Source organism: Acipenser ruthenus, chromosome 7, assembly GCF_902713425.1.
Source record: "Acipenser ruthenus chromosome 7, fAciRut3.2 maternal haplotype, whole genome shotgun sequence".
NCBI classification, from domain to species: Eukaryota; Metazoa; Chordata; class Actinopteri; order Acipenseriformes; family Acipenseridae; genus Acipenser; species Acipenser ruthenus.
In genome coordinates this window covers 26,404,340-26,430,914 of record NC_081195.1, presented here as the reverse complement: position 1 = coordinate 26,430,914, position 26,575 = coordinate 26,404,340, and the positions used below count along the sequence as shown (strand labels likewise).

At 40.8% G+C, this 26,575-nt stretch overlaps 1 protein-coding gene across 1 annotated transcript; it reads right to left on the bottom strand.

The window, feature by feature from the left end:
- Nucleotides 1-275: 275 nt before the first annotated feature.
- Nucleotides 276-25,455, bottom strand: LOC117416043 (tetratricopeptide repeat protein 9A-like). Its single transcript, XM_034027070.3, has 3 exons — nucleotides 24,683-25,455; nucleotides 1,958-2,140; nucleotides 276-562 (listed from the first exon to the last, which is right to left on the bottom strand). The coding sequence occupies exons 1-3, from the start codon at nucleotides 25,125-25,127 to the stop codon at nucleotides 468-470; spliced, it is 723 nt and encodes a 240-aa protein (XP_033882961.3). The 5' UTR covers nucleotides 25,128-25,455; the 3' UTR covers nucleotides 276-467.
- Between the last annotated feature and the right edge of the window lie 1,120 nt (nucleotides 25,456-26,575).

Genomic DNA, 26,575 nt, shown 5'->3' with positions numbered 1-26,575 from the left:
CCCAAAGAAATCACAATTTTAAGCTTGTTTAATAAAGGGCGCAGGAAAATAAACCCCATTTGGCCCACAACAGTTCCCCTTTCCATCTCGCATTTTGAAAAAGATTCTCGCTAACACCAGACAACTATATAAATTGATATTTGAAAATCTTAGTGCACTAGCAATATAACATTACTTGACTTAGTCCTAGAGTACAGACGCATACTGCATTTGTCCCAAAGTGTCCCAGTTGATAAGCGGTCTAGTTTAAAAAATAAAAAAAGCAACATACATGATTTGTATAATGGGATGCGGTGTTCCTTTATTTAGTTTTGGTTTTTTTTGGCTCCTGTTGTGAAGGTTTCGCTGATCTGCCAAGAAGAGGGTCCTGACTTTCCCCCCATGGCTGTAGCAACATAAGGTCATGTGCCAGAGTCCTCGCAAAAACAGCAAAACAGTCTGGAAGTCATGGGTAATGGGTCTGGCAGCTAGCCCAGTGCTTCTTTACTGCACTCTCTCTCCCTCGGGTTGCACTTGTTCATCTTCATCTCTGTCAACTGGATGTATCGCAACACGTTCGTATCTGCGGAGAAAACAGAAGAAGGAGAGGGAGATGTCTTAAAGAGCTGATTTGGAGTATCAGAGTTATCATAGCTGGTGTATTCTTTGTGTTGTCTGGATTCATATGGTTTTCATAAGAAAACATGAGAATGAAATCTATGAACGAGGCCATTTGATCCATCTAAGCTGGTCCGGTACCTAGTAGCTGGTTGATCTCAAAACCTTTGCAAATGGGTCTTAAAGATTCTCACTGGTTCTGCCTCAACAACATGACTAGGCAGCCCATTCCATCCCCTCACCACTCTCTATGTGAAGAAGAGTCTCCTTCAACAACATGACTAGGCAGCCCATTCCATCCCATCACCACTCTCTGTGTGAAGAAGTGTCTCCTTCAACAACATGACTAGGCAGCCCATTCCATCCCCTCACCAGTCTCTGTGAGAAGAAGCGTCTCCTTCAACAACATGACTAGGCAGCCCATTCCATCCCCTCACCAGTCTCTGTGAGAAGAAGCGTCTCCTACTCTCTGCTTAGTCTGTCTCCATTTCATTTTCAGTGGTGTCCTCTGGTCCTGGTTTCTGTGCTGCTCTTAACCTATTGGTTAGCGTTCACTTTGTTAACTCCTTTTAAAATTGTAACCAAGTCCCCCCTGATTCTTCTTTGTTCCTGGCTAAATAGATTCAGTTCTTTCAGACTATCTTCATAGCTCAGTCCTGTAAACCCTGGGATTAGTCTGGTTGCTCTTCGTTAGACTCTCTCCAGGGCCACAATGTTCCTTTGGTAACATGGTGACCAGAATTGGACACAGTACTCTAAATGTGGTCTCGCCAGTATATTATGCAACCTCATTATAACCTCCTTGGATTTGTACTGTACCCTTTTGGATATATACCAAATGAAGCATTAGTGTGCCATTAAATGCATAGGACTCCAGTGTAAAGAATAGCACACTAAAGCTCTAAATACAGACCTGTGTTAGTGTATGAGCCTCTAGTGCATGCTTGCTAAAACTAGGGGAAACAGTGTTGCAGAGGGACACGTTTATAACATGATGTGCCAGGTGAACTTGGAGGTAAGACATGATTCTGAGACCTCTGGGTTTTAAAGTCACAAGTAAAGATACAAGTGGGTCTAGCAAGAAGAATCCATTGTTTAAGATCACTCTGAGGAGCTGCAGCATCCTTAACACAATACAGAGGGACAGCTGAGGATCACTTCAGAGACAGGTTCTTTATGCTGAGCAGACATCTTTATATTACTCAACTGTATGAGGCTGTGCTGGTTTTGGTCTGGCTGCACACAGTGTCAGTGTGTGTGTTGTGCTGTATGAAGCTGTGCTGGTGTTGGTCAGGCTGCACAGTGTCAGTGTGTTGTGCTTTATGAGGCTGTGCTGGTATCGTTCAGGCCGCAGTCTTACCCGTGGGCTCTCGTCTCTTTGCTTCTTTCAGGTAGAGCAGGGCGTTGTCGTAGTCTCCCAGGTGGTAGAAGGCAATGCCTGCTCGGTACATGGCTTTGAAGTTATCCTTCTGTTTTCCCAGGAGCTTCAGACAGTACTCCTTCACACGCTCGTAGTTCACCAGCTCCGACTGCAGTAAGCATGCTGGGGAGGAGAAAGCAGAGGGAGGTACTCTACACACATGTACAATTTCATGAATGATGCATATTGAACAAATGTCAGGAAGGGAGGGGAGAGAGTCTTTGATGGAAGACTCACTGCATTTTGTTATTAACGCAATTGTGAGGAGGGAAGCTCGCACAGGTGTTGAAAGTGAGACTAATAATCCAAGTAGTCTCACTCTCTAACCATTGTTATCACACTGAGGACACAAAAAGCACTGGTGGAATCCTTAGCTATTGCTTGATGAAACAGTCTTCAAAAGCTATGAACCCTGCTGAGCTTAACTTTCAATGATGTAATGAAAAACAGACAAAGAATTGGAAACCAGATAACACGAATGACACGCTGGTAAGAGAGTGATACATTGCTTTAAACTCGAACCTCAAAGTGATGTTCATACTCCTGGAGTCCTGGATATTCCCAGAACACTTTTTCACTGGACAAACAGACAACCTGCCAGTCAGTCACAAAACTGGTTTCTTTGTTTTGCAAATGACCTCCCTGACATGTATTCTGCAATGTGTTAAACTATTGAAATGTGCGGAGTATTAATCTATTAGGCAGTCAGCATGTGTAGGCCTGCTGGGATTTAGTGATGAAATCAGTTAAGTTGAAGAGTTTTACATGCAGCATGACAAATTCCCAGGGCTGTTATAGTGTTGAGACAATCAAGGCTCTTTTAGTTTGTAGAAGTACCATTAATAGGGAATTAATATAGTTATAAAAAGGTAAAGCTATAAGGAACTGTCACAGACGGCCGGAGTGGGTGGCGTCAGACCAGAAGCAGGAAATAAACAGACAGAGGAGGTGTGGTTTGGTGAAGCTGAGCGAATGCTTTCGCTCAGCATTTAATAAACAGAACAGAAAATAAAAGGTTTGAACAGACAAAACACAGGGCACGGCACTTGAGGCCAAAATAAATAGACGAACAAAACGGACTAGACAGACAAACAAACACGGTGAGCAGATGACACTATTTACTTTTACAATTCACAATTACCTCCGTCTCCAATCCCGTTCTCCACTCACCGAACACCCAACCCCGACTGAATGAAAATGTGTCTATATATACTGTTGTGCTGGGATTCAATTACTAATTAATTATTCACTTGAATCCCAGCACGTGAATTAATTCTGTGCAACCCCGTGCTCGCATATTACATTTAACCAGCACGTGAAGTGATTTGTGCCCTCCTCGTGCCTAAATACAAATCTACATTTTTAAATCACACGTGAAACACAGACCCGTTTATATCCTGTGTACCAATCTATACACAAACATTAACACACGCACGCAACATACAACACATAATATGCACACAGGGGTGGGGCACATTGCCACAGGAACTAAGTCAAATAGATTGAGCATTTTAAAGATGATAATGTCAACCTTTATTTAGCTTAAAAATTCAGCCAGGAAAATAGTATTTACAGCACCTGCAGAACAATACGTATTCAGCACCTTTGTAGGTTAGCAGTAACTTATCAAAATATACTATTCAAAATAGCATGTATTATATATAAATGTAATTTGTATTTTTCCCCATGGTTATAGTATAAATTTAACATAGTTTACCATGGTTTGCATATTTTGTAATATGCTTTCCTATACCCCTCTATGCTTTACTGTGCTTACCCATGCTTTGCTTTCACTAGCGTTAATACACTTTGCTGTGCTTTTACTATTGTAAGATTTATAAAGGTTGATGGGATCTGAATGTTTTCAGTGGACAACCAAAAAATCAGTAATCCCAAATTAGATGGTGGCCAATGATGCCATTAATATAGAAGCCATTCCTTCAACTTCAGGACTGTAAAAAATGAACATATCACTTGACAGACCCTCCCAAATTCATTTCCTAATAGGAGACCCTTACAGGGTCATTATAAAGCAGACTAATCCTATTACTGTGTCATCACTCTTGTTCTCTTCCAGTAGATTCAACCACAGCTGCTTGTAGCTACTAACACATCTTGCAGATGCACATTGCTGCTCAATTGGATTGCAAAGGCAAAGCATCACGCACCCTGTCTAACGTGTCAGCAATATAGAAGAGCTTGCAGTTCTCATTGAAGAATAATATATCTTCCAGACTAATTTAAACACCTTTCAGACTCGTTTATAACAGTGCCGCCCTGGCTGTGCATGGTGCTGCTTATTCACAGGGTTTTGGTGTATTTTAAAAAAGATTGTAGAGAACAAAATAGTTTAATAAATCTTACCTGTAGTGCTCTTCTATTCGCTATATATATCAGAAATGTGCAAGTGACCGAGCAAGAGCCCTGTCTGTAAATAGTGTGGGTGTTTTTGGTGCAGAAACATGTAAGAATGTGGCTGCTCCCAATTAGCACCAATCATTCTATTTGGGAGCAGCCACATTCTCACATGTTTTTGGCAGGAACAGGAATTAACCCCATCCCTGCCAACCACCAACAAAACACATACAAACACCCACACAATACAGACAGGGCTCTTACAGCACATTACAGCAAACATGCAGTTTCTTTTTAAAACATGATATCTGATACTACATTAGGTGAAAGAAAGTTCACAGTTTTCTTGTCATTTCCCCTTAGGAATCACAATATCTTATTGGCTGCAAAGCATGCCAGTCATTAAGGGAAGCAGCTTATTGGTTACAGAAAGGCGGTCCCTCAAGGGGTGGGGAGAGTTTCAATCTACAGGTGAAATGACTCAGGAAGTGCAGGACAATCTGAGAACAAGGCTTGCAAACAGATATTTCCTTAACCCAGAGTAATACCAGATATATAATGTTTTAAAATACATGTTAGCTAAGACATGTGATTTTTGCATGCAGTGTATTTGAGACCTATACAATGAACTGATGTTCATGAAAGGAAAATGTATTTTATTTTGTTAGCTACATCACTTTTTTTTTTAATTGGTTTCTACCACTATGGCTTTCCGCGTTCTCTGTCATTTGAGGTTCATTTTCCGTGTGTGAATATCGAAACACGAACAAGGAGAAGCATGATTTGATCAACTCTATTACAGAAGCTGGCAAGGACATTCAAATGTAAATCTTGAAATTGAAAAGAAACGAAAGACACGCTGGTAATTTCAAACTAAACAAATCAGCAGCTATTTAACACTGGTTTCCCATGTTTAAAAAACCATTGGAAATGAAGTGTAAAGTGTTTCTGATTTAGGAGGCTTTTAAATACAAAATATTAATCTGTAAATAGCATCAAAGATCCTTTTACAATATATTTAAGGTGCAAGAGAGACATGCTTTATAATAAAAGCTTATTATATTAACAGCATGTTTACACAACGGAATATGTATACTGTCTGGAAGTTTGAAAATAGAATAGAAATAACAGAAAGCAACATGTATTATTTTTTTACCAGTTTTTCTCCCCGGTTTATAATGCCCCAAAATTTCCCTTGACGTATGACATCCTGCACACCACATGGCCATGTCTTTACCAGGGGAGACTCTCGGGGACCCCTGCTTTCCCTTGACTGCATGAATCACCCTGCACACCACATGGTCATGTCTTTACCAGGGGAGACACTCTGCAACACTCTCCAGTATTTCTTGATAGAATCCACCCTTTTGTTTCTTACAGTTTGATTGAGTGTTTGGCGTTCTGGTTGATACAATCACGCACCCTGTAGATCAACAGAGGTCATCGCTGGACTGCAATGTGATGCATTCGCATCAGGAATACAATACATCAGGGCTTTAGCTTGACAACTCTGACAAGCCTGGAACTGCCTCTCCACAGAGCCCGTTTATAATGTGCTGAGTTTGGAAAATGTCAGAATTCTGGAAACCCAACTCCACAGAAAGAAGCATTCTGCGGTTCAGAGTCCTGAACATCAATCAAGGACTGTTTTGCTGCAGGCAGAGCTCATTTCACACTTGCCTACCTTGTCTGGCTGGCTTTGCTATAACACATTCTACTGTGTAGAAATATCTGTTTCCAACTAAATACATGATTAAAGAACCCACAAAATAGATTGCAGTGCCACCAAAGCAGGCAGTCAGTTTAATATCCATAGTTTGACATTGTTTATTAATGTGTGTGTACTCCTGGGTATTTGGCAAGTTTAATAAAGTCACCTGCATATTTGACCTTTGATGCACAGTAAGCCTGAGCCAGGTGGAATTTCTGGAATGGGGCCAGTATAAGTCACCATGTCGAATGAGGACAGTATAAAAATCACTATTAGTGTGGTGCGCCTCTAATTACATCCCTCCTGAAAAAGTAGGCTAGAGGTGTGTTGATACATGTTGGCAGGTATTACTAAATCAAAACACACCTGTTTATTAATGTGTTGATTGCCAAACAAGAAAAGCTGCCCTCCTCTCACTTTTACAACTGAGTACCTATCAGTGGCAATTAACTTCTACACTGAGTGTTTTAAAAGCCGACTGGAAGCTAATTCTCGTAATGCAACACAACGCACACCCTGTTGTGTGTTATCCCTCACTTTACAAGCTGCTGTGCTGAGTGCACGTGAGCGCGATACACGAAAGCTCCCTAGTAAAGAATACATTTTAAACATTCCAAAACTATATATGAGGAATGGACCTGGGGGAATCCATTGAAGAGAATCCCCACAACAAAAAAATAAAGGCAGGACCAGGAAACCACAGACCCATCCGCCTCACCTCCATAACATGTCAAATCATGGAGACCAGAGGAGAATCTATGCAGCGGCGGCATCATAGGAGACAGCCTACACAGATTCAGAAAAGGGCATTCCTGTTTGACAAACTTCTTAGACTTCTTTGAAGAAGTCACTGCAACGATGGGCACAGAAAGTGCCTCTGACATCATATACCTGGACTTCCAAAAAGCCTTTGACAAAGTGCCACTTCAAAGGCTATTACTCAATTTGCAATCCGTGGGAATACAAGGCAGTACATACAAGTGGATAAAAAAAACTGGCTAAAACACAGGAAGCAGAGAGGACTTGTAAGAGGGGAAACCTCTAACTGGGGCAATCTACTCAGTGTGGTGCCGCAGGGCTCTGTCCTGGACCACTCGTGTTTCTTATCTACAACTTAGATTAGGAGAGGGTCCAAAGAAGATCAACCAGACTAACCCCAGGGTTTAAAGGACTGAGCTGAAAGAACTGAATCTATTTAGCCTGGAACAAAGAAGAATCAGGAGAGACATGATTAAAGTCTTTAAAATCTTAAAATGAGTTGACATAGTTAACCCGAACCAATACTTTAAGTGCAGTACAGAAACCAGGACCAGAGGACACAACCAGGAAGAAGGAGACACTTCTTCTCACAAAGAGTGGTGAGTGTATGGAATGGACTACCAAGTCATGTTGTTGAGGCAGAAACACTTGGATCAATTGATTACTAGGAACCAGAGAAGCTTTGATGGGCCGAATGGCCTCCTCTTGTTTGTAAATTGTCTTATGTTCTAATAGGGTGCAGGGTATCCAGGGTGCACTGATTCATTGTGCCAAGCGTGTGAAACAGGGCGGAGGCTGGGTGTGAACCAGCGACCTCGTGCACCACAAGCGAGCATCTTAACCACAGTGCAAAAGAGTCGGGCTCATCTGCATTCATGGTTTTAGAGCTTGTAACCTCATCTCATCCCACTGACAGGGGACAGGACAGAATCCGGAAAGGCAGTGTCTCACACAGCACTGCCCGTTACAGCTGCAAGGTGTCTAAATTGTTCTGCTGGGATATGCCAGAGAAAGTTGTCACTTTTGAGGCTGTTTCTTGTGCAGTCTCAGATATGAAGGTACTTCCCAACTGAGCTCCTGATCGGCTATTCTGCTGTCCCAGAGTGTCTCAAAGTGACTCGCAGAATGCATCTGCATGACAAATAAATCCTGTGAGGACAGCCCATTTAACATCTTACAAGTTGACAAACCTTAGCCAATATTTGCACAGAAAGGACCAGAGACATAGTTGGAAGTGGAGACAGACTTCAAACACTTCTTTACACAGAGAGTAGTGAGGGTATGGAATGGGTCTAGCCATGTTCTTGATATGGAACCATTCTTAAAGATCCAGCTACTAAGAGCCCAACAAGCACTGATGGACAGAATGGCCTCTCTCTCTCATAAATCCTCATGTTCTTATGTTCTACAGTGTATAGAAGGTGTGCCACGTCACGCATGTGTATCTAGGGTTTTGCCCATGGCTTGCCTCTTCTGTAATAAGAAACCTCTCTCTCACACAGCATTGCAGGCTCATCATTTCCAAATGAGAGGAGGTCCAGTGATTGGTCCAGTTCCTACAAGCTGACTGATCAGGTCTTAAAGGATCCCAATTATTCAGAATGAACAACATGCCTGGGTTACCCATTCACCCATCACTGTATAAAGAAGTGCATCCTACCCTTCCTCCCCTAATTTCCAACTGTGTTCTCTGGTCCTTCTTTTAAGATTTTAAAGACTTTAATGACTTTAATCAAGTTGTGTTTGTTCTTGGATAACCTTCAACCTTTCCTTGTAGCTCAGTCCTTTATGCTCTGGGATTTGTCTGATTGCTCTTAGCTAGACTTTCTCCAAGACCTCAATATCCTCTTGGTAATGTGGGGACCAGAATTGAACACATTATGTTTTTTTTTTTTTTTTTTCAACAGAACGGAATGGTGCTTACCATTGAATAAGTGTGTTTTTTTGAGTAATTTTCTAAAGAGAGTAAGTTGTTAAGGTTAGGGTTAGGGTTAGGGTTAGGGTTACACATTAGAAGTGGTTGCCTATTTTTACTTTCAAGTACATTTCTCAAGTAAATTTACTCTTTCAAGTAAACTACACAATTATTTTCAAAACTTGCTAAAGATCATTAACTCATAATGAGCTTCTTAAACCTGACCTCACTTCCTGCACAATCAGAAGTCATGCAGTACCAGTTTTAAGTATAAAGCATTTCAATGCCACAGGTTTGACACCAGGGGAGTCCTAAAATAAAACAGCTGTTACAAACAAAAATTTAATACCAGCTGAGATAAAATGCACATACCAGCAAATGTTTACAAGCACTTGAAGAATATTTAAAAACTAGACACTAACGGCACAGTTAAATCAGTTGCTTTATAAGAATACATTTATCATTGTTTTCTAAAGTGTAACTAGAAATACAGTGGGGTTTTTATTTCAATGTATATTAAATGAAATGGTTTATGTACACCAGTGTCTGTGAAAGTCTGTGTTAACAGTGCACACTACAATGAACGAGTCACAAGACCAACAGCTGTGATACAGTATAAATAAGTACTTCATATCATATAAGTGTGATTAATATTAGGCTATGCACCCTGGATGAATCGACGTTGTGACTGGGATCCAGGAAAAGTATAAAAACCAAAAGTGTTGACTGGGGTAATAAACCACCACCCCACTACAAAGACAGCAGCAGAGTGACACCCCGGTCTGCTCCAGCCCCACTGCAGCCCGGTTAGACATACAGGTACTCAGAGAGATCGACACGGTTTATCACAGTCACCACTTTCCTGACGTTATTGAAAGGTTCTTCAAAAGACTCTTAGATTTCAGTTACTTCCCAACCACCGAGGAAGAGCAGCAACAAATCCAGGTCACACGTTTCCAGGTAACCGGAAACCGTGGTGTTGCTGACTGGACTAGCCATTCCATCCAACTAATGCTGAAGTCATGTATTGAAACAGGAACAAGTTGCATTGCTTTAAAGTGCAAATGATCTGTGATGTGGAAGATTTAATTACCAATGTTTCAGAAAACTACCCAGGGCCATGCCATGATTTGTTCATAATACAGCAGAACAATTATCACATTAACTATAGAGAGCTCCGAGACACATGGCTTCTTCTAAAACATAATAATGTGTCTTTTTAGTTTTTTAGAGCTTATAGTATGGTAATACTATTAGTTTGGGGTGTGGCATGATCATTTCAAAACAATGCACCCGTATATAGTATCTAGGTATTAATCATAATAATATAGGAGGCTACTGTTAATTTTAGTGATACCTGTGTCATATTGTTGTACACTGCTATTATCAGTGACCTGTGTGCAAATCAGACCATTTCAATAGTTTAAAGCACTTTAGATAATTAAATCTACTGTGTACTTCTGTGCCCAGGGCATAACCGTTTCAGTTATTTTTGTCCATATTTTTCCTTTTGTGGAATGGCTTTTGTAAAATATTCTTCCTGCTTTCTCTCTGTTTTGTGAGTCTCCCCTTCCTCTTGCTCAATTCTTCCTCCATTGTACCTTAGTAGAATCGCTGTACTGCAGGTCCCCTGTATCACTGTTATCTTATCAAGTAAGGGCTTTCTGCACCCAAAATAAGTACTAATTCGGTGGACGGAGACTGAATTCTGACATGATAGTAAGACAGTTTAAAGGCAATGTAAAACGACTTAAACGAAATATTACTCCATTATGTTTTGATAATAGATATGCTACTGGGTTACAGATTCTTTCATGCATGGTAAATCCCACTTATACAATGAAAAGTGTGGTCTCACCAGTGCATTGTACAACCCCATCAGAACCTCCTTTGATTTATACTCTACACTTTGACTATAGTATCCTACGATATACTATAGCATATAGAGTATAGTTGTGTTATGCTGATGAAGGCTTTAGCCAAAATGTTTGTCTATTGCTAGTGTGAAGAAAGTTAAGAACTGTAAAATCTACAGGTAGTGGACAAAAAAAAATGGAAACACCTGGGTAAATGAGGGACACCAAGTATATTGAAAGCAAGGGCTTCCACACAGGTGTGGCTCATGCTTTAATTAAGCAAATAACACCCCAGCATGCTTAGGGTCATGTATAAAAATGCTGGACAGGCCTGGTTGCCTAGAATTATGGCTAGCATGGCTGCAAGAGGAGACCTCAGTGACTTTGAAAGAGGGGTGATTGTTGGGGCGCGTTTGGCAGGAGCTTCAGTGACCAAGACAGCTCAACTTGCTGATGTTTCACGAGCAACGGTGTCTAAGGTGATGTGGAACTCCGAGGGAAAGACATCATCAGCAAAGGGCAACAGTGAGTGGAAGCGCATACTCCAGGATTGTGTTATCCGTGCATTAATTAAAAGTGCAAGGCAAAACAGGCGAGCAACTGGAGATCAATTGACTGCAAATTTCAACCTGGGGAGCGAGCAGCCAGTTTCATCAAAAACGGTCTGCCTAGAACTCCACAGAGCGGGATACCATAGTGGCCCAACGCCCTATTAAGTGACTTTACATTGGTCTTTCCATTTTTTTGTCCACTACCTGTATTTCAGCGTTATCAGAAATGTCAATACAATTGAACTAACACATACTCCAGTGTTCCTGTTACACTAGCCCATTCAGGAACCAGTCTACCAACAGCAGCCTCATCCCATTGCAGCTGCCCTATACTTATTATTTATTTATTTATTTTTTTACAAATGAGAGGAGGCCATTCGGCCCATCTTGCTTGTTTGGTTGTTAGTAACTTCTTGATTCCAGAATCTCATCAAGCAGCTTCTTGAAGGATCCCAGGGTGTCAGCTTCAACAACATTACTGGGGAGTTGGTTCCAGACCCTCACAATTCTCTGTGTAATAAAGTGCCTCCTATTTTCTGTTCTGAATGTCCCTTTATCTAATCTCCATTTGTGACCCCTGGTCCTTGTTTCTTTTTTCAGGTTGAAAAAGTCCCTTGGTCGACATTGTCAATACCTTTTAGAATTCTGAATGCTTGAATCGGATCGCTGCATAATCTTCTTTGTTCAAGACTGAATAGATTCAGTTATTTTGGCCTGTCTGCATATGACATGCCTTTTAAACCCAGGATAATTCTGGTCGCTCTTATTTGCACTCTTTCTAGAGCAGCAATATCCTTTTTGTAACGAGGTGACCAGAACTGAACACAATATTCTAGGTGAGGTCTTACTAATGTATTGTAAAGTTTTAACATTACTTCCCTTGATTTAAATTCAACACTTTTGACTATACAGTGCTCCCTCTCTATAAGGCTCTTGATTATAACGCACCTCGGATATAACGCTCCTACAGCATGTCCTCCAATTCCCTATACTAGTGATTCATGCAATATTTCTACAATAAATACAGTACCCGTGTTGTTCAAACTGTAAACAACTTCTCAGTCTAACTTCCGCTTCTGTCTCTCCCTTTTGATACAGTATCTGAACTGAAAAAAAGCTGTGCTGGCACTTTATAACATGGACATCTTATTCAGCATTTGTTTTATAACTAAATAAATATTAGGCCTATTACGTGGTTATCTTTCCTAATGTATTTAATTTTTTGCTGCGAGAGGCGCTGTGGCTTTCTCCGCCGCTTCGAACTGAACTTCTGACCACTGTTTAGCCAGGCTATTTATACTTAACTCCTGACCTAATACTGATCCCTGTGGTAAAATGATCCACGAGTGGGAATGTTACCTTTTTTTTTTGTAAAAAATATAGCATTGATTACATGGTGCTTTATGCATGGTTAATTCATGGAAAGTTACATTTTTGTTTCACTATATGTGCATTATAGAGAGGGAGTTATTTTATTTTGGTTAGGTGTGTGTTGTTACATGTCATATGCTTTGCAGTTATCCATTGTCGATGTTGCAGCCTCAAAAAATCAAGCAAGTTAGTTAGACACGATCTCCCTTTTCTAAAACCATGCTGACTGTCTCCCAGGATACTGTTACCATATAGGTAATTTTCCATTTTGGATCTTATTATAGTTTCCATAATTTTCCATACAATAGAAGTCAGGCTTATTGGTCTGTAGTTACCTGGTTCGGTTTTGTCTCTCTTTTTGTGCTACTGTTGCCCCTTTGTACAGGACCACAGTAGTGCTACAGTCTGTATAGCTGTTGAAGATCATTTGGGAAGGGTATAGTTACATACTGTGGTACCATTCTACCAATAGCTAACCTAGTGATACCTCTACTCCTCAGTACAGAATCACTGCCATTGCAGTGCCCCTGTCTGCCATTGAAGATCATCTGTTGCTTCTAGCTCTACCTGTTGACAAGACGCTCTCGATAGAATCTGCAGTGTGAATGTGTTTGTCTCAATCAGCATGCAAGACGTGGGCCTTCACAGCACTCTCTAGAAATAAAGCAAATGCAGCAGGAAAACTGGCAAAGTAGCCCTGCATGGCACAATATTGGGCAATCACTGCTGCCTTTGACTGCCAGGTTGTGAAAAGGCTGAGATACAAAATCATCTGGTGGTGGTGTGAATGTAGTTTTGCCATGAATACAGTTAGGCACACTATATATATATTTTTTCAAACGTTGGACCTTTTAGAATCCCACCATATGAAATACTCATATTTAAGGGATGCCATCATGTTGTAATATATCATTACTTGTTTAATAACCTATGCTGTGTGTTTTGCAGCATGCCTTTGTGCTGTTTGTGCTTACCGCACTGCTATGCCCTGCAGTGGTTGAAATCCCTGGCGAAGGGGATATTGTGCAGTCGTACTTCTGTCACACATTATTTCATATACCTGGAAAATCACCATCAAGATGAAATTTGGGTTTAACATTATTAGCATGGTATTGCGAGTATTCGATTCTGGAGACATTGTGGTCTTTTCATGTATTTGTCCGTCTGTAAGTCACGTTTACAGTTTTGAATATATCTGGAAAACTGCTTCATAAACTGGGATAAAACCTGGTATTAACAATGTTTAGTATTCATTATTAGATGTATCTGATTGTGCTATACATTTACAGTATATATATATTTCTAGAAAATACATTTTTTATTTCAAACTAAGACATTAAAAAAGACATATATTATCAAATGTATCTGTATCTTTACAAGAAAACTTAAAAATATATCTAGAAATATATTGTATGTATGTATCAATGCATATATTTAATTTCCATTGTAACTGCCATTGCAAGTACAGAACCATTGCCGTTTCCACTGTCTGCATTGTCACTGAAGAGCATAAGGTAAGGAAAACCACGAAAATGCCAAGCCAGTAAGACCTTGCTATTATCTCAGTGCATTGTGACGGGTAGCATGTGTGCACACACTCCCTATAATCCCTATATAAATAGCAATGTGTAAACCTACCCATGCTTGTGGAAACAGAAAAATAAACTGCAGTGCCAATTAGAAGAGAAATGGGCAGCCGAGCGCTCACTCGAGCCCAGGGAGCTGGCTCTCTCAGGCTGTCACCAGCTGTGCTGAGAATAACCACATCTCCCATCCAGCTCCCTCCTCAACCTGCACATGTACAGGGCTGGCACAGAGAATCACCACGTCTCCCATCCAACTCCCTCCTCAACCTGCACCCACACAGGGCTGGCACAGAGAATCACCACAGCTCCACCCTCCCCTCCTCAACCTGCACCCACACAGGGCTGGCACAGAGAATCACCACATCTCCCATCCAGCTCCCTCCTCAACCTGCACATGTACAGGGCTGGCACAGAGAATCACCACGTCTCCCATCCAACTCCCTCCTCAACCTGCACCCACACAGGGCTGGCACAGAGAATCACCACATCTCCACCCTCCCCTCCTCAACCTGCACATGCACAGGGCTGGCACAGAGAATCACCACGTCTCCATCTAGCTCCCTTCTCAACCTGCACATGCACAGGACTGGCACGGCCCTTATCAGGTGATGTCAGCCTCAACGCTGTATGCAGAAGCTCCCTATAGATGTGAGCCACTAAGCCATAGCAACTGGACCACCACACAACTGTCTAGCATTGTTAATCTCTACAGCTGTGCAATATTGAAAATGTCAAGTGAAATCCTTAATAATTTAATGTTACAGTATATAGAGGATATGAACATTCATGGAGTAGCTATTCCACTCATGAGGATAGAGAATAACCCGACGAGCCCCCGACAGGGTCGACTGGGATGTTTGTAGCCATCCTTATGAGTGAAAAAAGCATATGCAGGGTTTATATTACTAAGTACAAGGTATGGCAATAAAAGCACATTTATACCTAAAGGTAAGAGCTGAATTCGCAAACTTTCCTCAGATCAAGCTGTGCATCCGCTTAGTAGCCCCTCATAATTTGGAACAGTGCGATTCACCCGGTCATTCTGTCGTTGGATTTGAATCACACCACAGTTATTGGATGCTAGGTCCCTCTGTTGTACCGGGTGCTGTACATCATTTTCATCTGTTACAAGCCATCTGGTGCAAACTATCTGATATAGACGGTTATTACAGGAAATATCAACTGGTTAAGCCCATTGAAAAACAGTTACTATAGATCAATATCCATAGTTCTATATATTCCAGCAAGGTGACCCCAGAATTCTACTAATACTGGACCAACATTAAAAAGGTAAAGAAGATATAAACCAACAATTCTTTGAGCTAAAAATTGTTCTAACAGTTTAGATGGCAAACCTTAAACGATGTTCAAGGATGTACCACTGTATAAATATGTTCAAGGATGTACCACTGTATAAATATATGTATTATTATTTTTAATTGTCATGTGGACCTGCCTGCAGTTGATTCTTTTTGAGCAAACCTTGGGATCTTAACCTGAATTTATAAAGAACTACAACTCTGTTGAACTACAACACCCATAATGCTTCACCTCTACATCAGCCATAGCCGCTATATCCTTTTCTTGGGAAGCTTTTATCTCTGCAAAACACATTGTCAATTCTCATCTAAAAGGTTCTAAGAAAATATTACGGGAAATCCCACACGCTTGGGGCTGCTTTATTAGTCTTATAATAGACTGATGGAAAACACTCTATTTCCAATCAGAATGAACAATGCTGGCATTTTCTCTCTCTCTCTCTACATTATAGAGGGAGCAAGAGAGGATGATGGGCAGCAGTGTGGAGTAGTGGTTAGGGCTCTGGACTCTTCGTGGGTTTAATCCCAGGTGAGGGACACTGCTGCTGTACCCTTGAGCAAGGTACTTTACCTAGATTGCTCCAGTAAAAACCCAACTGTATACATGGGTAATTGTATGTAAAAAATAATGTAATTGTATGTAAAAAATAATGTGATATCTTGTAACAATTGTAAGTCGCCCTGGATAAGGGTGTCTGCTAAAAAATAAAAAAATAATGATCCAGAACAAGCAATCAGAATTCTCAGGTAAAACTTAGAAGAAACTCAGTCAAGCAAACTTCTGTTTCAGCTATTGCCACCTTCAGTGTACTGATTAGCAACTGTATGGGGTGGTATATACAGTGCCTTGCGAAAGTATTCGGCCCCCTTGAACTTTGCGACCTTTTGCCACATTTCAGGCTTCAAACATAAAGATATGAAACTGTAATTTTTTGTGAAGAATCAACAACAAGTGGGACACAATCATGAAGTGGAATGAAATTTATTGGATATTTCAAACTTTTTTAACAAATAAAAAACTGAAAAATTGGGCGTGCAAAATTATTCAGCCCCCTTAAGTTAATACTTTGTAGCGCCACCTTTTGCTGCGATTACAGCTGTAAGTTGCTTGGGGTATGTCTCTATCAGTTTTGCACATCGAGAGACTGAAATTTTTGCCCATTCCTCCTTGCAAAACAGCTCGAGCTCAGTGAGGTTGGATGGAGAGCATTTGTGAACAGCAGTTTTCAGTTCTTTCCACAGATTCTCGATTGGATTCAGGTCTGGACTTTGACTTGGCCATTCTAACACCTGGATATGTTTATTTGTGAACCATTCCATTGTAGATTTTGCTTTATGTTTTGGATCATTGTCTTGTTGGAAGACAAATCTCCGTCCCAGTCTCAGGTCTTTTGCAGACTCCATCAGGTTTTCTTCCAGAATGGTCCTGTATTTGGCTCCATCCATCTTCCCATCAATTTTAACCATCTTCCCTGTCCCTGCTGAAGAAAAGCAGGCCCAAACCATGATGCTGCCACCACCATGTTTGACAGTGGGGATGGTGTGTTCAGGGTGATGAGCTGTGTTGCTTTTACGCCAAACATAACGTTTTGCATTGTTGCCAAAAAGTTCGATTTTGGTTTCATCTGACCAGAGCACCTTCTTCCACATGTTTGGTGTGTCTCCCAGGTGGCTTGTGGCAAACTGTAAACGACACTTTTTATGGATATCTTTAAGAAATGGCTTTCTTCTTGCCACTCTTCCATAAAGGCCAGATTTGTGCAGTATACGACTGATTGTTGTCCTATGGACAGAGTCTCCCACCTCAGCTGTAGATCTCTGCAGTTCATCCAGAGTGATCATGGGCCTCTTGGCTGCATCTCTGATCAGTCTTCTCCTTGTATGAGCTGAAAGTTTAGAGGGACGGCCAGGTCTTGGTAGATTTGCAGTGGTCTGATACTCCTTCCATTTCAATATTATCGCTTGCACAGTGCTCCTTGGGATGTTTAAAGCTTGGGAAATCTTTTTGTATCCAAATCCGGCTTTAAACTTCTCCACAACAGTATCTCGGACCTGCCTGGTGTGTTCCTTGTTCTTCATGATGCTCTCTGCGCTTTAAACGGACCTCTGAGACTATCACAGTGCAGGTGCATTTATAAGGAGACTTGATTACACACAGGTGGATTCTATTTATCATCATTAGTCATTTAGGTCAACATTGGATCATTCAGAGATCCTCACTGAACTTCTGGAGAGAGTTTGCTGCACTGAAAGTAAAGGGGCTGAATAATTTTGCACGCCCAATTTTTCAGTTTTTTATTTGTTAAAAAAGTTTGAAATATCCAATAAATTTCGTTCCACTTCATGATTGTGTCCCACTTGTTGTTGATTCTTCACAAAAAATTACAGTTTCATATCTTTATGTTTGAAGCCTGAAATGTGGCAAAAGGTCGCAAAGTTCAAGGGGGCCGAATACTTTCGCAAGGCACTGTAATTGTATCAGTTAGGGGTGGCATCACCACCCTGTGGGAGCTTAGTGTGAACAGCACCCCTCAGATTATTCTAAACACCATGGGTCATAAATCAACTCGGGAATGCATTTCTCAAGAATTTCTCTTTTAAGGATCATAGTGTACCCAGTTCATGCTCCCTCCTGCAATAACTCTGGTGTTCTGATTGAAATTAGTGGCATATTGCGGGAACAGAAATGAGCACTGTTGCAAGAGGGAGCATGGTTTAGACATCATGTTTAGAAGTGAAGTTTGGGGTCTACAAGTGGCTCATCCAGTTAAAGAGCTGCCGCTGGGAGTGTAGGATGAGTCACACAGCTTGGACAGCGCCGGTTTGCATTCAGGCTGTGCAAAGAGGCCGAACTTTGCTGGGGACTCCGAGGGGGGCGTCACATTGGCTCCGACACTCCTGGGGTGGGGGATGGGAAACCAGCAGGGATTGCTTCTCCTCATCGCGCAACAGCGGACCCTACTGGCCAGACACCGAACAGAGTGGATAAAAAGCAGGGCTGGTCTCTGTTCTCCGGGATCGGTAGCCCGCCCACCGAACATGCTATGCTGTGTGGGGACTCGCTGCGGTGAGTAGAAAAAACATAATTAGACATTCCAAAACTGGGGGTAAAATAAATAAACATAATAATTGGCCACTCCAAATTAAACACAATTATAATCTTTCTCCTGGTGAGTACATGAGAGTTGAGAAATGTATTCCTTTGGCAATGTATGATCCCTGATGTGTGAATACAAAATAAAACAATCAGAGTGCTGTTGCTGCGATACGGATCATGTGTGATATTTTTCTATTTTAAGACGAAAAGGTGCTAATGACACTTTGGAGTAAAAGCCTTAAAGGTCTTGTCGCTCACACAATAATTATGTAATAAATGTTACTTGCTGTGCACTTCCACTCTCTATAGGTCTCAAATGTGCAGTTTTGAAAGAAACACATATTAAAACAAAAAGTGTACTTTCAGATCGCGATGTGCTTCCTTGGTCACCTATAGAGTGAAATTGTCCCCACCCTTTCAATAAACCACCCAGCTTATTCCCCTGTGTACTGACATGCATCACAGCCAGTGATATGTCTTGATCCCAGAGACACTGCTGAGGTGAAATAATAGAAACTGGCTGTAATTGATGAGGGGTGCTGCTGCATCGGGCCAGTGTCTCCTGCACAGAGCCACAGATCAGCACACAGCCTCCACACAGAGGGCAAGACTGGGGTTCTGCTTCGTCAGCCTGGTTCTATTGATGAGTGGAAGACATGAACAGCACCCATTAACCCTGGTCCATAACAGTTCAATGCCATGCACATCCATTCACTGTACACTGTAGGTCTCAGATGTTTATCTTAAAGAAATCTCTGTTCATAGTCCTTGCTTGGTCCTTTCATCTGAAGAGTAAAGGGCTTTCTTTCATGTCATTAACCAACCAGCTGCTTCCTCCAATGACTGATATGCTTTGCAGCCAGTAAGATGCTTGACCCTGTAGACACTGCTGAGGTGACATGATCCAGGAAGTGAAACAGTACCAGACTACCTGGTAAGCAAGCCAAGCAAACTGAGATCTTTCTTTTACCTTGAGTAGTACCTGGTGTCATGTTTCAAAATGAAAATACAACTTTGCACATTTGAGTCCTGCAGTATACAATGACTTCAAGTGCACAACAGGTAAGATTTATGAAATAGTTTTGTTAGCTCCAGTAACTTTGTGTGCCCTCAGTTCTGATCTGAGCCTCCCTGAATCCAGGACTTGTGCCAGGTGGGGTGTTCTATTGACCAGCAAACTCATTTCAGAAGAGACAAACCCCTTAAAGTAGCATCTTAGAAGAATCCATAAATCTTAACTTTCATGCATTTCAATTCATTATACAAGTCTATTTTGAAAACACCACTCACATCATGCAAGGGAACAGAAAAACAAATGAAATGATATTTGAACTTCCTCTTTATTTATTTTACAGCATCACAACCTTTCTAACCAATCAGATGACTCAGTTCCAGTAGATTATGTCACCATATGCTACAGTTTTGGGTTTTAATAGTTTAGTAAATAATAATAATAATAATAATAATAATAATAATAATAATAATAATAATATAATAATAATAATAATAAATTATCACTTAATTAACATTGAAAAACAGAGTCACACTTGGCACATGAATGCACAATACAGGTTTGTTGGAGAGAGTCCAACAGAGAAATTGAGACAAAAAGGCTTGGATCAATCGATTACTAGGAAGCAGCCAAGCTTAGATGTGCTGAATGGCCTCCTCTCGTTCGTAAATGTTCTTATGTTCTAATAGGGTACAGGGCCACCACAGGAGCACTGATTCAATGCACCAACCCTGCAAGGTGTTTAAATTGACCTGCAGGGATAAGCCAGAGAAAGGGAAGAGACAGAGGGTAGGAGACACCGAGTGCTGAGGTCGAATGGCCTACCTAACCATACTGTTGAGGCTAAATCATTAAGATATTTTAAGACCTGACCTGACGTTTTGAGATCAATCTATACTAGAAACCAGATGAGCACTGATGGGGCTAAAGGCCTCCTCTGATTCTTAAATGTGCTTATGTTCATGCCATTTGTATTGGCAGTAACCTTTCTGCTCTCATCTTCTCTTCACATTTCCCAGTATCCATTGTTTGCTGTGTCACAGCAAAACCTGTTATAAGCAGAATGCATTGTAGCCCAGGAGCCAGGAGGAAACATTTCACATTTCAATTTCAATCTGGAGATATTGCCAGCACAGCCCAGGGGAGTTCATTGAATCATTGAAATCATCGAATAATTGATTGAAAACATCAACTTGAACAAACTAGAATTCATGACTCTTTGAATACGTTACACTGAAAAGTGTAGCTTTTGTTAAATGGTAATCTTATGTTACTGCCGTTTAATTTTAAATTAAATGGATACATACCAGCTATGTTTTATAAGCCGTGCAACAATTAATTGATAAATCGATTACTGATTGCCATGGCTTTCCTTGATTGTTTATTTGTTCCAGTGTTTTGTTTGTTGTTTTGTGAATTAAATGTGTCAGCGGTGGGATAGCACCCCCTAGAGACTCAGAGACAAGAAAGCTGCAGTGAAGCGCTGTTGCACACATTTAATTCACAAAACAACAAACAAAACACTGGAACAAATAAACAGGCACAAGGTGTATGTTGGCAGGGATGGATTTAACCCCATCCCAGCCAACCTTCCCGCGCACACACTATGTACAGCACCAGGGCTTCTGTCCTGCCACACAGCGACTGCGTTGTTTTCACTTCTAGGAGTACTACTTGTTTGTTGGAAACCACCTGCCTATAAAGGAAGAGGATCGACAGTACAGCTGTGGGCAGTCACACCTTAATTGGGACTTGTATACTTGCCCTTTCCTTTCCTAATTAAGTCAGCTATATTTTTAGCAATTGTTCCTACATAATAATAATACATAATGTAGCGAACTTTGTCAGTTATTACCCCTCCGCTATATATATATATACCACTACATTGTATTAATATTTAATTTCTTACCAGTTTTATATTGTTATGATTCTTCTTTATCATTCTCGTTGTGCTTATTACCAGTGATGTATTTTCTTGGTTCATTATGGGTATTCATCTGTGATGTATGCCATTCGCTGTGCCAACTGTGAGCTAGTAAACAGAGCATCTCTCTACAAAAATCACACTTTCAGAGAGACTGAACTTAAAGGTGGACGCCCTTTTGGCCATTGTTCAAAGCACCTCTCTTCAGGTTTTAGCTATGCAATAGTTAGTAAGTGTGGTAATCTTAGAAGCAACACTAGAGAATGATAGAGAGAGGCATGGAGACTGAACTGCGCCAGAGCCATTCTGAACACAGCAGAAGAGCACTCGTTATACCACATACATTATTATTATTATTATTAGTAGTAGTAGTAGTAGTAGTAGTAGTAGTAGTAGTAGTAGTAGTAGTAGTAGTAGTAGTAGTAGTAGTAGTAGTAGTAGTAGTAGTTCTTAAAATTCAGAGTGTATTAAGAACTAGAGAGAAAGAGGGGGAGATGGGACAGAAAGAGGGAGAGAGACAGAGACAGAGACAGAGACAGAGAGAGAGAAAGACAGACAGAGAGAGAGAGAGAGAGAGAGACTTTTTTTTACTTTTAGTACTCCTTTATTAAATCAATCGTTTACAAAAAACTAAGAAAAGCTTTTTATTAAAAACACTGAACACTACAAAACTTTTTTTTTTTAAATAAAAAAAGTATTCCCTCCACTAACAGAATCCCAATGCTTATACCACAAAAACTCTTTCGTACCAATTTTTACACATTGAGAAGTAATTCCTCCTCCTCGCTGACCTCACAGAGGGCGTTGTTAATCCCCCACTTCATTTTAAAATTCTCTAAATCCCTGGTCAGTTTGTAAAAAAGCAAAATCAATTTTTATCCTGATGACGACCAACACCCTCCAAATACTCAAATACTGTGTTCGTATTTATAAACGAGGATGACGCTGTTTTCTATACTGTATATTAAATGTATTGTAACGAGCCGTGGTTCCCGCAGGCAGGAGTTTCTCACAGGCGGAGGTGGGACGCGAATCCGGGACCTCCCGCTCTGAAGCATAGCTTTCAGGAGCAGATATCAAGCTTATGTCTTTTCAGCCTGCGTCACTTACCAGCGCTGACCACTACCCCCGTCACGCTACAGTGTTGTATACGCAGTTATTTGTGCGGATGAGCTGAAACCGCAGTAGTGTTTTTTAGCGACAGACCACTGTGTTATTCATGGGGTTCCACGTTTAATTTGCAGAAGCAATTATGATACATAATAGCCTCTGACGCTGTAGGGTATAAAGGTTTAAAACATACAAATAATACATTACATACATGCTGGCCTTTCTGTTACCAATAAAGTGTTCTAATAAATGGCATTGTAGCAACCACTTTATCATTTAAATGACATTAAAAAGAAAGGCATTTTGATGCATGAAAAATCAATATTTTAAATATCATTATTTCATTTCATTTCAACCACGTCTCTTCTTTGTAATTGTAACACAGGTATAATAATGTCCAAAATTGTTACATGATATAAACAATTATCCATTTTTTAAAAATAAAAAGATAATTATCCAACTTCAATATTTATATATATATATATATATATATATATATATATATATATATATATATATATATATATATATATATATATATATATATATCAGAAACTCTTAAATTATTATTATTATTATTATTATTATTATTATTATTATTATTACTTTTGATTATTTATATACTTTACTCGATATTGTTCTTTTTGGTAACACGTGTGTTTTTTCTGTATTCTATATTCACAAACTTAAAATAAACACCAATATATGTTTTAAAATTTTAGCATTTAAAAAAATCTACATTTCAATCTCACCCATTTTCAAGTTCTTCTTTAGCAGTACTCTTGTGACTGACTATTGCTGCCCCATCTTTACACCATCACAGAAAATCGTTTTACTTTCTTGTTGATTACAAACTCGTGATATCATTAATTTGCTAAATTATAATTAAAAGTGCGAGTCTGGCTGACCCGCTGTGGCCTAGCCAGTTAGGATACAAGCACTTGGTAGGTTCCAAAGCTTGTCCTGGTATCAGGCTTCAAATTCCATCAGTGAATTGCGGTTCGCGCGAATGGCACTGAGAATCACAAAGAGAGAGAACCGAGATCGGTGAGCATAGAGAATGAACTAGCCCTATACTCACTGTGCACCGACAAAGCAAAACAAACCACACCTTATATAACAAAAAGAAAACAAATAGTCTGCAATACAGATCGTTATAGCCGCCTGTATTTTCATTTTCGTGTTTTGATATTTGACAGAGATAATGGGGTCGGTGTTTGTGTTTTTAAATTTGACATAGATTATGGGGTGTGTGTCTGGGTTTTTAAAGGTAGGGTTGGGGTTACACGTTAACAAAAGAAAGGGTGTGACCAACACTATCATTTTGATTAAGCACCTACAGGTCAACACTTTATTTTGTTGCCGACACATATTTTCACTTCGCTGTATAGTCTTTCTGCTATTTAACTCGGAAGATCTGGGATCTGTGGTCGCACAATCCGTCCCGGTATCCGATATAGCCAATATCACTGTCGCGCATTTCTCATTGCTTGTCTACATGATTGTGTTACCCCTGTAACATTTCACATCGAGGTTGTAAATCAGGTTATTAACACCAGCGTGTCCTGTGAATACGGGGTTTCAGGGTGTTAGACAAGAAGACGGCTTGAGCAGAACGTTTTCTCCGTTCCACATCATGTTAAAATCACAGTTAATCGCACAATACTTCGCAAACAAAAGCTGACACAGTATTTGTCTGTCAAGCCTGGAATACATTTCACCACAGGTAACTAAACAAAGAATATTTTAGATTTAAATCTATGATTTAAATGTAAGCCCATTTCAATAAATATGAACGTGTAACACGATATAAATAATTGCAGGGAAGCAAAACAACATTCACTGAAATATAATTGCCAGGGGGCGAAAGAAAGAAACAACGGAACCAACGAGAACTTCTTCTTGTTTTTGAATAATTACATCACTCTGTCTTTTTTCTCTTGCTATCATGACTGTGCTTTTTTCTACAGCCAGACGTTGCTGGTATTGTGGGTTTTATTGCCCTCAAAATACAGTACAGCTGAGCGAACAACTGTGTGTCAGCGACACGGGCAATGCAAAACATCGCAGAGTGAGTGGAATCCGCACCGGCCCCTTACCAGTCAAGCTGTCGTAACACTCCATCTCCGTGCTTTCAATGAGCCTCTGCTGATCCTCGGTCAGCTTGCTGTTGGCTTTGCTGAGCAGATTCACGTCGGACCCCGTCGTCCCTTCCCCGGCGTGCACCCCTTTGAGCTGCAGCAGAGCCCGGTGGTACTTCCCAATCGCCTCCCGGAATTTCTTTTCCTTGTAGCAGCGGTTGCCCTCCACCTTAAACTCTACCGCTTTTTGGATTTTGGACTCCATTTCCACCTCTGCTTTGGCACGGAAGCCGTCCCCACCCGCGGCCGCGGCCAGGCTCCTGCCCCCAGCCTCTGGGTAGCTTTTCAGGCTCTTTATGGTGTGCTGTTTCGCTTCCATGTCTTTCACTGGCAGCGGCTGGCCATGCTTTTTAAATTCAAATGCCTGTTTTCTCTGAATGAGCTGGAACAATGTACTGTGCATAAAGGATGCGAGACCCCCCCCCCTTCTCCCTCCAAAAAAACAAAAACAAACAAACAACAAAAACAGTCACCCCGGCACCCCTCCCTTCTCCCGTTCTGTTGGCTGTGCTTTCCGCTTCTCCCTTGTCAAGGAGGGTAGATGCGATGTGGCTCTGGCGCAACCTCTTCCAGGAGCATCAGTACACGACGACTCGCAGCTAAAGCATTCACATCAGCACCACGGACAGCGACACAATGCTGGCTCCTGCGCGCATTGCATTGTGGGTATACTGCATCGCACAATACAATACAGAGAACACGGCATGTGTTACAAAACCTTTACAGTCCCGTCGTCCCTTCCCCGCCGTGCGTGTGTGTCTGTGTGTGTGGCAGTGGGAGAGAGAATATATATGTCAAAGTTGCCGCGTGTGCGTGCGTGCGTGTGTGTGTGTGTGTGTGTGGTAGGGGGATAGCGAACATAATTAAACATATCCCCTGTATTTACCGACCTACCTGCAGCAACAAATTGAAACACTGAAACCGCGTCCAGACAGGCGTACCAAGGAGACAAAAAAAAAATTCTACTACAGAACATTTCAATTCTCTCTGACCCAGAACATTGCAATTCGACTACCTAACGCCAGTCTAGTTTCCTCTCCTATTGCTGAAAGGAAACAATTCGGTCACTCATATTCTTACAAAATAGTCGCATTGTAATATCAACGATCTTTGCTTGAACACATTTAACTACCATGTCACGTTTTACATTCCTTTTTAATAATGCTATTTTTATTATTTTAAAACGTGCTGCTATATACGTGCTACAGGAATATCAGAGGGATATACACAAACTGCTGGTTATATTTTGCTGGTGCTTTTTCATTTTTTCCAACGTCCAGGGTCAAAGCTAAGTGGAGGTAGCGGAGTGTTACGGTTTGCTAATGGGGTATCTGTACGTGATTTGCAATTTGATCCACGAGTTGGTTGTGCTGTGAACGTTCTTCACAGTGAAGGAAATATGCACAGTGCATAAAGGACTGATGAAATCGGCCTATTCCAACACGTTAGTGTTAAAAACAGTACAATCATTGCGAGATAACCAAATATGAAAGGCATATACGTTGGAGTATTAAACTCAAACCATGGTTGGGATTTTATGGGGCAACACAGCGCTGTTATGTAAGGTACACGGACTGCTGGGTTCCGTATGGCTATTGGAATCTGAGTGTTCCATCATTCCTTTGAGTGCTACTCAAGTGAAATGGGTCGATTAAACGTATGACCCATTAATGAAATATTCTGATATGTACATAAAACAAGACATTCTATGTCGGCACAGCTGTATAATTGTATCTCCTCCAAAAAAAAAATCATTCAGATACACAAATGTAGCAATAACACCCGTTCTTTAAATTTCCACATGCATAGAAGAGACTCTTCAAAATGATTTTCTATCATAGCTATTTAAAA

Coding starts and splice junctions, on each gene's coding strand:
- LOC117416043 (XM_034027070.3), bottom strand. CDS start 25,127: ATGCACAGTACATTGTTCCAGCTCATTCAGAGAAAACAGGCATTTGAA. Junction 2,141..24,682: donor GTGTTACGACAGCTTGACTG/GTAAGGGGCCGG, acceptor TCTCCTCCCCAG/CATGCTTACTGCAGTCGGAG. Junction 563..1,957: donor AAAGAGACGAGAGCCCACGG/GTAAGACTGCGG, acceptor TTTTCTCCGCAG/ATACGAACGTGTTGCGATAC.